We start from the raw sequence: 14,624 nt of genomic DNA, 5'->3' as shown, positions 1-14,624 counted from the left end.
TATTATTATTATTATTATTATTATTATTCCCCCACCTATCTGACTGGGTTGTCCCAGTCACTCTGGGCAGCTTCCCACATATATAAAAACAAAAAAAAGTTTTTTAAAAAAACCTTCCCTATACAGGGCTGCCTCCAGATGTCTGCTGAAGGTTGTATAGTTAGTTACTTATGTATGTACAGTACTTGGCTCTGGGGTCATATAACTCCATAGCCTACAACAGGCACGTCCAACAGGTAGATCCTGATCTACCGGTAGATCACTGGACTTCTGTGGTAGATCACTGGCTCCCCCCAAAGAAGCTCAACAACTTTGGCTCCCCTAAAAAAAGCTCACCAAAAGGGGTAGATCACTGCCAGTTTTTAACTCTGTAAGTAGATCGCAGTCTCTTGGGAGTTGGCCACCCCTGGCCTACAACATTTATCCCATGAAAATAGGGACGTCCTAGGGAAAAGCAGAATCAAATCAGAAACCAGGACAGCTACAGTTAAATCTGGGATTGTCCCTGGAAAACAGGGACACTTGGAGGTCTGAAATAAAATAAACTTTGGTGGGACTTGAAAGATGCAGTGCTGCAGCATTTTGCGGTAGTTCAATCCTGAACTCCCATCTCTCACAACCATTGGGGCCTGCGGTCCGGGATGATGGGAACCAGTGGTGTGCAGTCAATGGACTAGACTAGTCCCCTAAATGTTCCTGGTAAATTAGAATATTAAGTGTTAAAGCCTGGAGCCTCCTTCCCAAAGCTTAGGGTGCTTCTGCCCAGCTTTGGGAGGCACAATGCTCTCGCACGCGACAACCCCCCCCCCCTCAAATCGCATTCCCAAGGACAACACATTGTAGTTGTCTAACCTGAGGGTTACAAAAGCTAGTCATAAAAAAAACACAGAACCATATCATACTGAGTGGGGCATGCTCATCATGTGCCCAGCCCTACCATTAAGAGTTTTGTCTTTTCCTATATGCAATGATATGACCCTCCATGCCCGAAGAGGTCACACACCTGAGTGGTCATTACTGGCTGATTTGGGAAGCAACTGTTTCAGGGCCAGTTTGAGTCATTTGGGACAGAACCTGATCTGCTAAAAACAAGCTGTGCTCCACCCCCTTCCCCATTCACTACAGTGGGTAACTTTTAAAACTTTTTACAGGAGGTGTCAAGTTTACGGGCTTAACAGCTCCTCCAGAATGGATTAGGTCTGCCGAACTGTGGGCGGATATATTCAGGGCTTTTTCTGCAGGGAACCTTTGCATCTGATTCTTTAGATCAAGGAAAAAATGGCTTTAACGTTTTCATATTCTGCCAGAATTGGATGTTGTTTGCAGGCATTTCCCTTCATGCTTCTGAGAGGATGAAGGCCGGCAAATGTCAGGATAGCTCACCGTTCTGAACCTCTTGGAGTGGGAAAAAATTGTGGCGGTGGTGATCGTGATACTACAGTGACTGTTTCTTCCAGTGTTTTCTTTAAGGAGGGCACTCCCAGATTGTTATTTTTGGGTAAGATTTAGATCACATACCAGAAAACTCAGGTTGTGCAATTAAAGTTGGTTTGAAACTCTTTTGCAACAAATAAAATCGAACCTTTTGTGGTAAGTGATGAGAAAATTCCCTGGAAGTGTGGGGTGACACGTGGTTAATGCAATTCTGTGTAACCTCCAGACAAATAATTCAGAATGCATGTTCAATAACATCATCCAATTTCCCCGCAAACTTTGCACAAATAATAAAACAGGTTACTTAGAAGTGACTTGAGAGTTGCCATCCCTCTGCCTATGCAGGGAAAGTCAACAGAAGCAGCCAAACTGCCAGTAAGAATGGTTGAGGTTAAAAAACAGTGCACAAAGAGAAGACTTTTGGGGTACTACAAATTTCTGCACCTTTCACTCCTCTCCTGGCATCTGTGGACTCTAGTTGCGATTGGATGTCATTTTGTGGCTGCTGATGAGCCAAAAAGCTGGTGAGTATGCTTGGAGTAAAGGTAAAGGTAAAGGGACCCCTGACCATTAGGTCCAGTCGTGACCGACTCTGGGGTTGCACGCTCATCTCGCATTATTGGCCGAGGGAGCCGGCGAATAGCTTCCAGGTCATCTGGCCAGCATGACAAAGCCGCTTCTGGCAAACCAGAGCAGCACATGGAAACGCCGTTTACCTTCCCGCTGTAGCGGTTCCTATTTATCTACTTGCATTTTGATGTGCTTTCGAACTGCTATGTTGGCAGGAAGGCTTGGAGTAATGGTCTCCAAATTCTGAGTGAGGATAACAAAATTATTGCATCCTCATTATTAAAAAATGGGGTCTGCCCATTGTGAGGGCCTGGGACTAGGTAGTGCCACAGGGTTTGGCTGAGTGATGTGAGCTGCTTTGCTTCTCTCCTAGCCTGAAAGTGGGGAGGTGGGAAAAGATGTGTGGCAGAATAGTGGCTCTTACCAGCCCTCTTGGCTTCAACCATCAACTGCCTTCCTATTCAGAAACAAATATGGCAGGTCAAGCCAGGTGAGGTATGGCAGTCTTCTCAGGGATGCTCTTGACCTCAGTCTTGTGGGTCCAGGCTGCAAGAAAACCATAGCCCAAGTCCCCTGCCCGAAATGGCACCTCGGCCCAGCCCGCTCAAAAGATGGAAGCTGCTGAAGTAAAATGGTGTCACAAAAGCTCAGGCATGCACGAGTGAGGCCAGAACTTTGCTGCCAGTTCTCCACTGTCATGTTAGCAGAGACTGCAATTCTTGCCAGACAACCCTGCCATAAATCAACAACAAAGACCACCCCCAACTCAAAATCACTGGAGAATTAATTGTTGGATGGATCCTTGAATTTTTTGACTATGCTCAAGAGAGAGAGAGAGAGAGAGAGGAAGCAATCAAAATGCCACAAAATTCAAAAGACATTATGATTAGATTAATGCAGCTGGCTCACACAAATAAATGCAACAAAATATATTCTTTTATTCTTCTTAACCATTATATTCTTACACTACAACAAAGCAGTATTATTTCTTTTGGGTACAAAATTAATGTTACTGAACATACAATGCTTAAGAATGTGACACGAAACATGAATTTATCTTGCAATAGCTTTTTGTCTAATCCTCTCCAAAATTTCCTGCAAAGAATGAGATATTCTCTCTGGCAATCCCAGCATTATGTTTATTAATGCTGTGAGAAATGAACTATCATTTTTGTGGGACTGCCTAGCTCTGATAATTATGGCTGATTTTCTGAGCATATCCACATTGCTGGGACCCACTGGGGCTCATCTTGTGCTCGGCGCACAGCAGACAGTAGCTGCATGCAAGCCTCCTGCAAATTGTCGTTCACAATCACGTGATCAAAGAACTGACCAAACTGAGCTTCCATTTTCTTAGCTGACTCTTCCATCTCCTGCAGATCTTCTTCCTATAGAGAGCAAAGCAACAAGAAGCTAAAGGCGGAGCTTAGAGACATGGCGAATAATGGCTTATTTCAAGGCCAACAGGGTGACTGCTCTAAACATTTCTCAAGGTAAGAAGTCAGAAAACTGCACGGTGTTTATAGGGCAGATCAGTGTACACTGTACCTGTGTAAAAATTGTTAACGGTGTAAATAAAATCCATAAATCTTCAACATGTATCCATAAAGAGATAAGAGTCCAGTTGTACTTTGAAATCTTTCATGAACTACAACTTCCATTCTGCTTTTCAATATAATGCACCAGCTGAATAGAGTGCTAATCTAATGCCCATTTTGACAGCTGTGTTCTTCACGAGTCTAGTACTGTAATACAGAACAAGCATTTGTGCTAATACCGCAGTTTATAGCACCTCCACATGGGGCTGTCTACTTGGCTGCCATGGTTAGTGTGGTTGTGGAAACCCCATCTGAACCCCTGCAAATCACACAAACCACAATTGCTGAATGAAATTGTGGAGCTGGCTTTCACAAATGGCACCTCCATACAGGTGCTGCTAGGTTGTAAGCCATTGGTAAAGGGACCCCTGACCGTTAAGTCCAATTGCGGACGACTCCAGGGTTGCGGCGCTCATCTCGCTTTACTGGCCGAGGGAGCAAGCGTTTGTCCGCAGACAGCTTCTGGGTCATGTGGCCAGCAGGCCTAAGCTGGTTCTGGCAAACCAGAGCAGTGCATGGAAGCGCCGTTTACCTTCCCACCGGAGTGGTACCTATTTATCTACTTGCACTTTGACATGCTTTCAAACTGCTAGGTTGGCAGGAGCAGGGATTGAGCAACGGGAGCTCACCCCATCGCGGGGATTCGAACTGCCAACCTTCTGATCGGCAAGCCCCCTCAGTTGTTAAGACTCCATCCTAAACACTCTCCCTGCTGTTGTATTTGAAGTGGACTCAAGAAGAAAAATGGAAGAGCTGAATATTGGAGAAAGGAGACACAGAAATCAAGGTTCTCATGCTGGGTAGAGGGAGGCATAACCATATTTAAAGAGGGCAAATAAAACTATTTACTATTATTAATAATAATTATTAATTTAATTATCATCATCATCCCATCTGACTGGGTTTCCTCAGCCACTCTGGGTGGCTCGCAACTAAATATTCAAAACACAATAAAACATAAACCTCTAAATGTCATAATTCTTTTACTCCCACAATGTTGACCCAAAGAGGTATACACTGGTTTTTAAAAAATGTGTGATGCGATAAATAGGAGGCTTTAAAAAAGTTAAAGAGTACTAGTGCGTGTAACAGTGGACTTTGATTAACTGACTTCAGATCTTACTTGAAGCTTAATTGTCAGGATAATTTTAGGGATTTCACTATTTCAGAGCCTCCCCCCCCCCAATATCATCTATAAAATTGAAATGTTTATCTTCCTCGCACCATGGATTTGAAGATATTTCGCATACAAAAGCTTATCAAGGAGGTGGTTGGTTTCACATCACATCACATCAACCCACCCCCACCTCTCTCTTCCCCTCCTCTCACCTTAAATTTCATATTCACATAGTAGTCCGTGATCATCCGAGCATTTTTCCGGGACTGCTTCATACAGCTCAAGCTTGATGGCTTAATAAATATAATGTAGGGCTTCAGTTCATGAGTACGAGCCAGCTGAATACTCTGCAAGAGAAAAATACAATACAACCCCCCCCCCCCCACGGCCATTTCAGCTTGATGCATTGCATTTACACAAGATAAATACATTTATCATTTTCAGGTTTTATTCTGATTAAAAATAACTGCATATTTAAAAGACAGAAGCTACAATTCAAATATGCACTTGCACTGACTTCAACAGGGCTGGGATCTATCCTCTCTGCAGTTTAGTCATTAAAGAATGCCTGTGACAAAAAAATATTACTGACCATTCATAGTCCAGGCATCCTTCCGTAGCAATGCCATATTAATTTCCAAACAACATTAAATCATGATTACTGACGTATAATTATATACTTGGATACTATTCATCCCTAGCCTTGTCATATTTGTATTTTATTTGTGCTCCAGACCACCTTTGTTTCAAATTTCATTTCAGATTGTCCCTAGCCTCCAAATACGGAATCAAGGAACTTTGCACATGACCTTTGCACATGACAGTAACACTATTTTCTTCACAACTCACCTGAGGCTCTAAGTCCACTATACAGATCTTCCCTTCATCAAGCACTGCACGTACGGCATCAATGCTCGTGCCATAGAGATTCCCCTTGTACTCTCCATACTCCATCATTCTGCAAATGCGATCAACAAGGGAGGAGGAGACGGGCAAGGTGAGAGAGGCCTGCTTCAAGCAAAAGGTATTCAAAATTCCACACACTGTGCTTCAGGTGAAAAGATGTGTTGCGGAGGGTAGCGAAAACATTTCCTTTCGGGATCCCACCAGAACTTGTGTTTTGCTTTTTGCTGCTGTATTCTGCAACATGTCATCGATGCCGCAATAGTCCATTGCTGGCAGCTCATTTACACGTCATTCTGCTTTATTAGTTGTTGTGCATTGCTTCTCCAGTGCTGTTGCACTACGGCTGCCTGGAGGGGAACTTTTGCACTGTAGTGCAACATTTGTGCTATAAAAAGTCAGAGGATATCAGCAGGAAGCTATTGGAAATGCACGGATTAGAAATGAAGCTATGTGTCCTCCCCAAATCTTTTGCGGGCACACACAGGTGTGGAAAGCGTGGTCATGTATAACCACCCCAATACCATCAAGAGCAAAAATTATCATGAGTTCTGTTATGTACTAAGCTTGGATCCTAGAACAATAGTCAGGTAGGATCCTAGAATGCAACAACCTGATTGGCCTGCAGGAGCAGCCCAGTCAGGCTCCAAGGAGGAAGCAGAATCAGCCAATCAGACAAGACTCATTGTGTAAATAATGTAAAGCCTGAGGTTTGGGGGGAAATTCACTCACTGTTTTACGAGCTGCAATAAAGAGCATGAAATCACTATGCAACTCCGAGTATATTTCAAGTTCAAAATAAAAGGGACATCTAGAGGAGCTCTCCTGCATCTTACCCGTGCTGCACTCCATTGCTTTAAGCCGGGGTTTCCCAAACTTGGGTCCTCAGCTGTTTTACTACAGATCCCAACATCCCTGACCACTGGTCCTGCTAGCTAGGGATGATGGGTGTTGTAGTCCAAAAACAGCTAGCGACTCAAGTTTGGGAAACGCTGCTTTAAGACTTGTCAATGTCCTCTTGTGCCTAGTTTGGCCCTGGAGAGCTTGGTAAGTACAGGTGAAACTCGGAAAATTAGAATATCGTTGAAAAGTGCATTTATTTCAGTAATGCAACTTATTATTATTTTTAATGTTTACCAATGCTTTCTTTTCGAAATTCCACAGTAATAAAACAAATAGTTACAAAAAAATTCGCTATTACATTTCATTAATTACATTACATTTATAATTGACCTGCCTAACAACAAATAATTACAATTACAACAAATAAAGGCTTGACATGGCGTTTAAATGGCGTGCTATGGTCCATGGGGTCACGAAGAGTCAGACACGACTAAACAACAACAACTGAAATAAATGCACTTTTCAACGATATTCTAATTATCCGAGTTTCACCTGTATTTATAAAGCAGTACCATAATTCCTGCACTTCAGCCCTATATGAACTCCAATTTTGTGTGGAAGCAGGATAGATTGCAATCCACTCTTATTTCTTAGCCTTTGAGGGGTCTGTATCTGCTCTCACGGATCGCACACACCACTTGGTGCTGATTTTGTTCAGAAGAGGTTTATATACATAGATAATATTTAACTAGCATAAGAAGTAGAAATATGTTTTTATTATGCTCATCCAACCAAATTAACAACCCCAATAAGAGCTATGGCAATGAGCGGCCAAACTAAGAACTGTCAATTGTTTGAGAAACATAACAGTGATCTCAGCCAACAGCTGCTAGTCAGTGTAGACCAGGGGTCAGCAAACTTTTTCAGCAGGGGGCTGGTCCACTGTCCCTCAGACCATGTGGGGGGGGGCGGGCGGGCTGGACTATATTTTTTGGGGGGGAAATTGAACAAATTCCTATGCCCCACAAATAACCCAGAGATGCATTTTAAACAAAAGCACACATTCTACTCATGTAAAAACAAGCCGATTCCCGGACGTCCGCTGGCCGGATTTAGAAGGCAATTGGGCTGGATCCGGCCCCCGGGCCTTAGTTTGCCTACCTGTGGTGTAGACAGTACTGCACTTGATGAACTAAGGGTCTGCCCAATGCTTTTTTTTCCTAGACAAAAATGTGCCGGAACACACTTCCCTCAGAAGACCCACCCCAGAGCCCAAAGAGGATCAGAGGCTTGTTGATGAGGCTGCTCAGCTGAGGCTCGGCTTTCCTGCATGTCAGCTGTTAGCTGGGAGGCTGAAGAACCTCAGCAAAGGCGCCCTGCACCATCAGCTCGCAAGGAGATCTTCTCCAGAACCCATAGGGAATGTCCACTTTGGGCTCCAGGGAGGGTCTGCTCATAAGTCAGAGGCGCAGTGGGGCTTTGCTGAGGCTGGCCAGGTCTCTCCCGGGGCCCACCAGAGAGGTGCCAGAACACTGTTCCGGTGTGTTCCAGCTGAAAAAAGCCCTAGGTCTGCCTTGTTATAAGGCAGTTCCCTATGAACAGAACATATGACAGAGAATGATAAGGTGCTGTGAAGCCAGCAGCAACTGCTTAGCAAGGTGTCTTTTACACACTGTCCCAGTTTCATTGAAACCTTTGAGGCAAATAGGGAGCCTCATTGGCACTGCATGTCTGAAGGCACGTTGTACAGCCAAGATGGAAATTATACGTTATGCATAGCATAGCTCTTCTGTGTCAAACAGGAAGTCTGTCTCAGAACTCTGTACTTCACTCCACTGACTGTTAGTCCTGGTGCTTGACCACATGATTTTGAAACATAAGGAGAAAGGGCAAGAAATGTAAATCTAAGGATTACCTGTGACCGTATACCATATTTTCAAAGGTTTCTTTCAACACATAGTGGTACTCTCGGCCATTCTCTTCATAGCTCTTTTGAGCACGAGTTGTGTCTGTTTAAAAAGAATAAAAATGGCAGCGCTATTATAAACCTGTTAATTCCCCGGTAAATCGTGTCCTCCCTAAAAGAGGGCACGTGTTGCGGTGAGACCTGGAGACTGACCTCCTGGTTGTGGGTGGGTATACTGGATAGCCACAACACCCGATTGGTAGGTCCCTCGTTGCTGGGTGTAATCTGGCCAATGGGGTGCAGTTTAAACAGATCAAGGGACCTACCGGTATATATACCTATGCACGTGACCCAGAGCTTCCTCTTTTGGCTTGTGCATCTGAACACCCGCCCACCTCTCTCTACTTTTAGGGCATTTTGCAATTGACCTTGCTATGCCGTTGTGGGTCGTCTGTCATTGGGACAGGGGCACAGCAGAAATTTTCCCTACTTGGCTGATTGGCTGTTGTCATTTGGGTTTTGCCTGTCCCATAGCAAATCGTCACAACTTGTAAGGTTGCGGATAGGCACTGGTTCAGGTGACAAGGATGGCAGAATGGTCTCACCATCCCTTTGTGAAGGGTATTCTGTTAAAGGAATCCAGGGACTCAACTTGGTTTGGTCAACCCCTGAGAGTCCAGGGGAGCATCAGGGCTTTTCACCTACCTCAAGTGTTCACCCTTGGCTGACCTATGATGGAGCTTTGCGTCAGTGCTACCTGCAAGGGTGCCGGGAGCTTGTCGAACCAGAGCCTATGCAACCACTCACTTTTCTGTAATCAATAAAGTTGTAGCCTAAATTCTGCCAAAAACCAAAACTAAAATTTGAGTCAAATGTGTGTTTAATTATGGAGGAGGTCTCTGGGTCTGAATACGCAAATAATTACAGTGGTACCTCGGTTTTCAAACAGCTTAGTTCACGAACTGGCAACCCAAAGGCTGCAAAACCAGAAGTAGGTGTTCTGGTTTTTGAACTTTTTTCCCGGAAGCCGAACATGCTCCATTTTGAGTCCCCCTGCTTTTCCTGTTGCGCTGCTAATTTGTGCCCCTCCCATTGTAATTCAAGCCCTCTGTTTCTGATTGAAGTTTTCTGAGGTGATATTTGGAGCTTATATTTGGTACTTTTTTTTGCTATTTATTTTGCATTTTTTGTTTTGAGGTTTTTTCAGTTAATTTGTTTTTGTGACTGTGTGGATCCCAGTTCAGCTACTGATTGATTGATTGATTGATTGATTGATTGTGTGACTGCGGAAATGGATAAAAGCCCCCATCCAAACAATGACTATCATCAGTGCAGGTAAGAAATTTTTTTAAGTTTAATTTTTATCATCTACAATACTGTTTTATTTATTTTATAGTACTGTACAGTAAATGGTTTATTGCTTTCATTTTATGGATCAATGGTCTCATTATATAGTAAAATTCCTGTTAAATTCCTGTTTTAGGGGTTGTTTTTAAAAGTCTGGAACGGATTAATCTGTTTTGCATTACTTTCAATGGGAAAGCGAGCCTTGGTTTTGGAACAGACTTCCGGAACGGATTAAGTTTGAGAACCAAGGTGCTACTGTACTTGGATGAAACCTTTTGGCAAAGCTTCCTCTCTCCTCCAGGGCCGTCTTAAGGGTATCCAGCGCCGTGGTGCAAAATCCCTCCGGCGCCCCCCCCCCGCTTGCCAGGAGCCATTGGAACGGCGGCTAGCAAGCCTGCTGTTGCAAGGGGGCGTGGCGGGAACAGTGCACGGCAGAGGATACAGTCGACCGCCCCCTGCAAGTGCGACGGAGAAGGGGCAGCGGCAGAGCTAGGCTGCTTCAGCAGCAGTGCCTCGCTTGCCGCATCGAACATGAGCAAGCGCACGGGGCTGCTGGGCGCCCCAGCCGAGCGCCCCTGATGGGGAGGTGCCATGGCGCACCGCGCCACTAAGCCAAATGGAAAGGACGGCCCTGCTCTCCTCCTACTGCTAGAATTAAGGATACATGAAAAATGTCACGTACGTGGCACGGCACTTTGAAAGTGATGAGGGTTTATACCAATAAGCCGCCGCCGTAGCTCATTCACTCCAACACCTGAAGGACCTGTTTCAAGAAAGGGAACAAGTGTCAAATGAATGCATCATGTCCCCAGTACAATGTGTCCTATTTGTAACAGAAGAAGAGTAGTTTCACATGAACCAGTAATGCTCATCACAATTCCTCATATAGATAAAGAGTAGAGAAACACATTTCTTTGCAGAGGTGTTGGTGAGCACTTGCTTTTCATATATATATATATATATATTGCTCCTTACAAGGACACGGGTGCAGTTGCAGGCAGCCTGGCTGCTTCCAGGAGAAGGAAGCCCCCCACTATGCCTCTCTTCTGGCCACAGAACTAGGGCTAGAGCTGGCTCCCCCCCACCCCCCTGCCCCTGCAGCCAGTGGGGGCTGGCTGTATAAGACTACAGTATAGTGTAAACATACATTTTATCACTGGGAAACAAAAATAAAGTGACTTGCTTTGTTGCAATATTTGCTTTATTGCAGTGGTCTGGAACTGAACTCACGATTATCTCCAAGGTACGCCTGTACTTTCTTTGTACAAATTCAAGGGAAGTTATGAGTTCTTTAAGCCTCCTGTTTGCAATGGATGAAAGGTCCTTCATGCTGCTCTACCCTCTACCAGCTTGGAGCACTGCATTTCCCAGAAGAGATTACCCTTCAACTAGATGGCAGAGGGTCATAATACCCCAAGTATTATGAAAAGATCCGTTTCCCTTGGAAGAAACCCAAATCTTCCCTCTCCTGAGTTGACCTGAGACCAACCACATCTTATTCATAGGATGTAACCAGGTAAGTTGTGTGGGCAGCTTGTTGCAACTCACCTACTAGCACAATTAATCTGTTTCGGTCGCCAGGCTGCCTCTGGTACCTCACCACCTCTTCATAAGGTGCTGCTGCGGCACTGTAGCAGCCGCTAGGGCACCGGGTGTAGCATGGCAGGTGGCTGTTCCGACATTTCCTGCGGCACAGGCGCATACTTCTCCGGAAACCGGCTGAGAATGGAAAATGGAGCACTGGTCACTGAAGGAACGTGATGGGCACTTAGCAGGGCCAGCCTGCAATATTTCTGGCACCCCAGATGGTCCCCCAGCCCACCCCATCATAACCCGAAACTCCCCATCCTAGCCGAATGATAGACCATTATTGTGTTTGGCCTCTCAAGTCCAAGAGAGAGCTGCCCCATTTCTACAATTCATCTGGGTTTCCAGATGTTGTTGGGCTCTCATCATTCCTGACCATTTGGCCATGCTGGCTGGGGTGGGTGAGAGCTGGAGTCCCAACCACATCGGGAGGGCTACAAATTTTCCATCTCTGACCTACAACATCTGATATTCAGAGCTATGCTCTCCCTGAAGGCATGGGTTCTTCTTAGATCTGATGGGCAATATCCAGTTCTCACTGAGGTGGTAAAACTTGTGCACCACTTCCAACTGCTGCTATGTCAACATTTAATGCAATTCTCAGCATGGTTTAGAATGAATTCACAGGAACTAGTGGGTCTTCCTGATTAGCCCATAATAAAAGCTAAGCCATTTGAAGTCAAAAGCCTCTGAAGTTGGTGGAAAGTCGTCTGTTTTTATCAGGCAGAGGGAACCACGAGAGCTATAAACTTATTGGAGAGGTGGCTTAGCAGGGAAGAATACCTTCAGTATACCTGAAGGAGCATCTCTACCCCCATCGTTCAACCTGAGGTCCAGTGCCGAGGGCCTTCTGGCAGTCCCCTCACTGTGAGAAGCGAGGTTACAAGGAAGCAGGCAGAGGGCCTTCTCGGTAGTGGCGCACGCCGTGTGGAATGCCCTCCCATCAGATGTCAAGGAAATAAACAACTATCTGACATTTAGAAGACATCTGAAGGCAGCCCTGCTTAGGGAAGTTTTTAATGACTGATGTTTTAATGTATTTTTTATCCTCTGTTGGAAGCTGCCCAGAGTGGCTGGGGAAACCCAGCCAGGTGGGTGGGGTAGAAATAATAAATTACTACTACTACAACAACAACAACAACAACAACAACAACAATAAAACAGAACTGTACAGGAGAGTGGCTGGTTAGAGGCTTAAATGAAGCAGTGGACTTGGATTAACTGACTTCAGATCTTACTTCAAGTTTAATGGTCCCTAATACAGTGGGACCTCAACTTACGAGCTATTCGACATGCGACGTTTTCGAGTTACGAGTGAAAAAAGTGGCCGCGCGCTTACGATTTTTCCGACACCCGAATGGAAAACCCGTTCGTGGCTAGATGCGGTTTCCTTGACTTACCCATTTTTCTGTTTCCAGTGCATTCCTATGGGAAACCGCTTTTCCTATGGGAAACTCGACTTACGAAGTTTTCGACTTACGAGTGTGCATTCGGAACGGATTAAATTCATAAGTTGAGGTCCCACTGTATTAGGGATTTCACTAAAATTGAAATGATCATCTCCCTCGCAGCAAAGATGGAGCAAGTAAAGGAACATTCAGGAAGAAAGCACAAGGTGAATGCACCTCAAATACAACGACAAGGAACTACTTTCACAGGCAGCAACAGCACACAGCAATTCTCCAGTCTCTCAAAACAACTACGTACTAATGAAGACCCGCTTGCCAGTTCCACTGAATTCTTCCTCTTCTGCAATGTGAAAAAAAGCAACATTTTTTAAAAAAAAGTCAGACAAATAATGAAAAGCCGGACTGGTTATCAAACTGCAGGATTTTACCTGTTTTTTTCATACAAAAGACACAGCTAGCATCGTTTTAATGCCTAAAAGTGCCACCAAAAAGATGGAAGAGACCAAATTTACTAACCGAAAACAGCGTCAACAAAGCTATACTTTACGACAACGCAACAGCAGCAGCCCTTCACAACAGCACATTTTAAGCTCTTGTTTCTTATACGCCTAAGTTGCTCTCTCACGTCAGTTCAAGAAAAAGCCCTCTCTTGATTTGCGCTTCACTTGCTAGTTGATGGTAAATAAAAAAAGTGCTTTCCAAATCGTCAGTTAGGTTGGCCTAAGTAAAAGAAAGCACACAAGGGTGGATAATTGTTATGAAATTGGCTTGCCCACTCTAGGTGTGGGCCCAGTGGCCAAAGAATGGCAGCTGAATGGGGCTACAGAAGCCATGTGGCTTCCGATTCTGTTTTGAGACTGTCTACTCTTGATCGATATTGCTTGGTTTTATGATTAGTTTTTATTGTTTTATTTTTTTGCCCACTGCTTAGAAATTCCGATACTAAAGCAATATCTAACTATCTAAAATAAATATATTTTTAAACAAACTTCAGTTCTTTCTTTCTTTTAACAGAAGGCACCAGTCATCTTCAATATGACACCTGAGATGCGTGTGTTTTCAATACCCACCCTATTCCTCTGACTGCAGTTTGTGCTGTTTTTCATTCTGAACTTTAATTATATATCTTATTGCATAAAATTAAAACCCCTCAAAGCAGTTTTTAAAAAGTACAAAGCAATAAATTATTAGTATAAACAGTTAATTAAAACTGCTATTTAAAATTGTAAATGGTTGTCAGTGCCCTGGGACCTCCTGGTGAATATTGCCCTGCTGAGCAATAATAAAACTATTAATAATGACATCTTCTCTTTCTAAGGACTCAGGCTGTGTAAGTTGCCCTGAAATATCCTTCCAAGAAAGAAAGAAAGAAAGAAAGAAAGAAAGATGGAACAATTTTTTACATGTTAAAAACTGGCTGAAGACTGTATTTATTTTCTGACCACACACCAAATATGCCATGGAAGCACTCAGGTGCAAAAATAAGGAGCTAATATATTTGTCCACCATCCTAACATGCTCACCAAATAGTCAAAGCATGCGCACGCACACACAAAAACTTTCCTCATATTTCCAAAGAGGCTCTGTAGAACCTTAACTTGCGTAAGGGTTGGCTAGTGCTTAGTTCATACCAGGCATAGGCAAACTCAGCCCTCCAGATGTTTTGGGACTACAACTCCCATCATCCCTAGCTAACAGGACCAGTGGTCAGGGATGATGGAATTGTAGTCTCAAAACATCTGGAGGGCCGAGTTTGCCTATGCCTGGTTCATACAAATGTGTAATCATTTGGTAAACATACATTTGCTAAGTGTGCATCCATGTCCCTGCTCAGGTCCATCCCATAATTTCTCTGCATATATACCTGTCATGACTAGAAGGAGGCAATTCAATATATAAATCTCTGACAT

General features: G+C 44.1%; 1 protein-coding gene across 6 annotated transcripts in view; it reads right to left on the bottom strand.

Annotated features, from left to right (window-relative positions):
* Positions 1 to 2,922: 2,922 nt before the first annotated feature.
* MPP4 (MAGUK p55 scaffold protein 4) overlaps positions 2,923 to 14,624 on the bottom strand; it is a 33,659-nt gene continuing 21,957 nt past the window's right edge. For 5 of the 6 annotated variants that reach the window (XM_088672829.1, XM_088672646.1, XM_088672710.1 and 2 more), the window contains 7 exons: positions 13,013 to 13,054; positions 11,267 to 11,437; positions 10,401 to 10,481; positions 8,381 to 8,474; positions 5,569 to 5,677; positions 4,932 to 5,066; positions 2,923 to 3,392 (listed from right to left, as the gene is read on the bottom strand). In XM_088672829.1, coding sequence (XP_088528955.1) covers positions 3,201 to 3,392; positions 4,932 to 5,066; positions 5,569 to 5,677; positions 8,381 to 8,474; positions 10,401 to 10,481; positions 11,267 to 11,437; positions 13,013 to 13,054 — 824 coding nt within the window. In that variant the 3' untranslated portion in view covers positions 2,923 to 3,200. The remainder of the gene's footprint in view (positions 3,393 to 4,931; positions 5,067 to 5,568; positions 5,678 to 8,380; positions 8,475 to 10,400; positions 10,482 to 11,266; positions 11,438 to 13,012; positions 13,055 to 14,624) is intronic. The other variant, XM_088672791.1, reaches the window with a different exon arrangement.

Source organism: Zootoca vivipara, chromosome 1 (genome assembly GCF_965207765.1).
Source record: "Zootoca vivipara chromosome 1, rZooViv2.hap1.1, whole genome shotgun sequence".
Taxonomy (NCBI): domain Eukaryota; kingdom Metazoa; phylum Chordata; class Lepidosauria; order Squamata; family Lacertidae; genus Zootoca; species Zootoca vivipara.
Note: the sequence above shows the minus strand (reverse complement) of the source record. Positions and strands in the feature narration are given on the sequence as shown.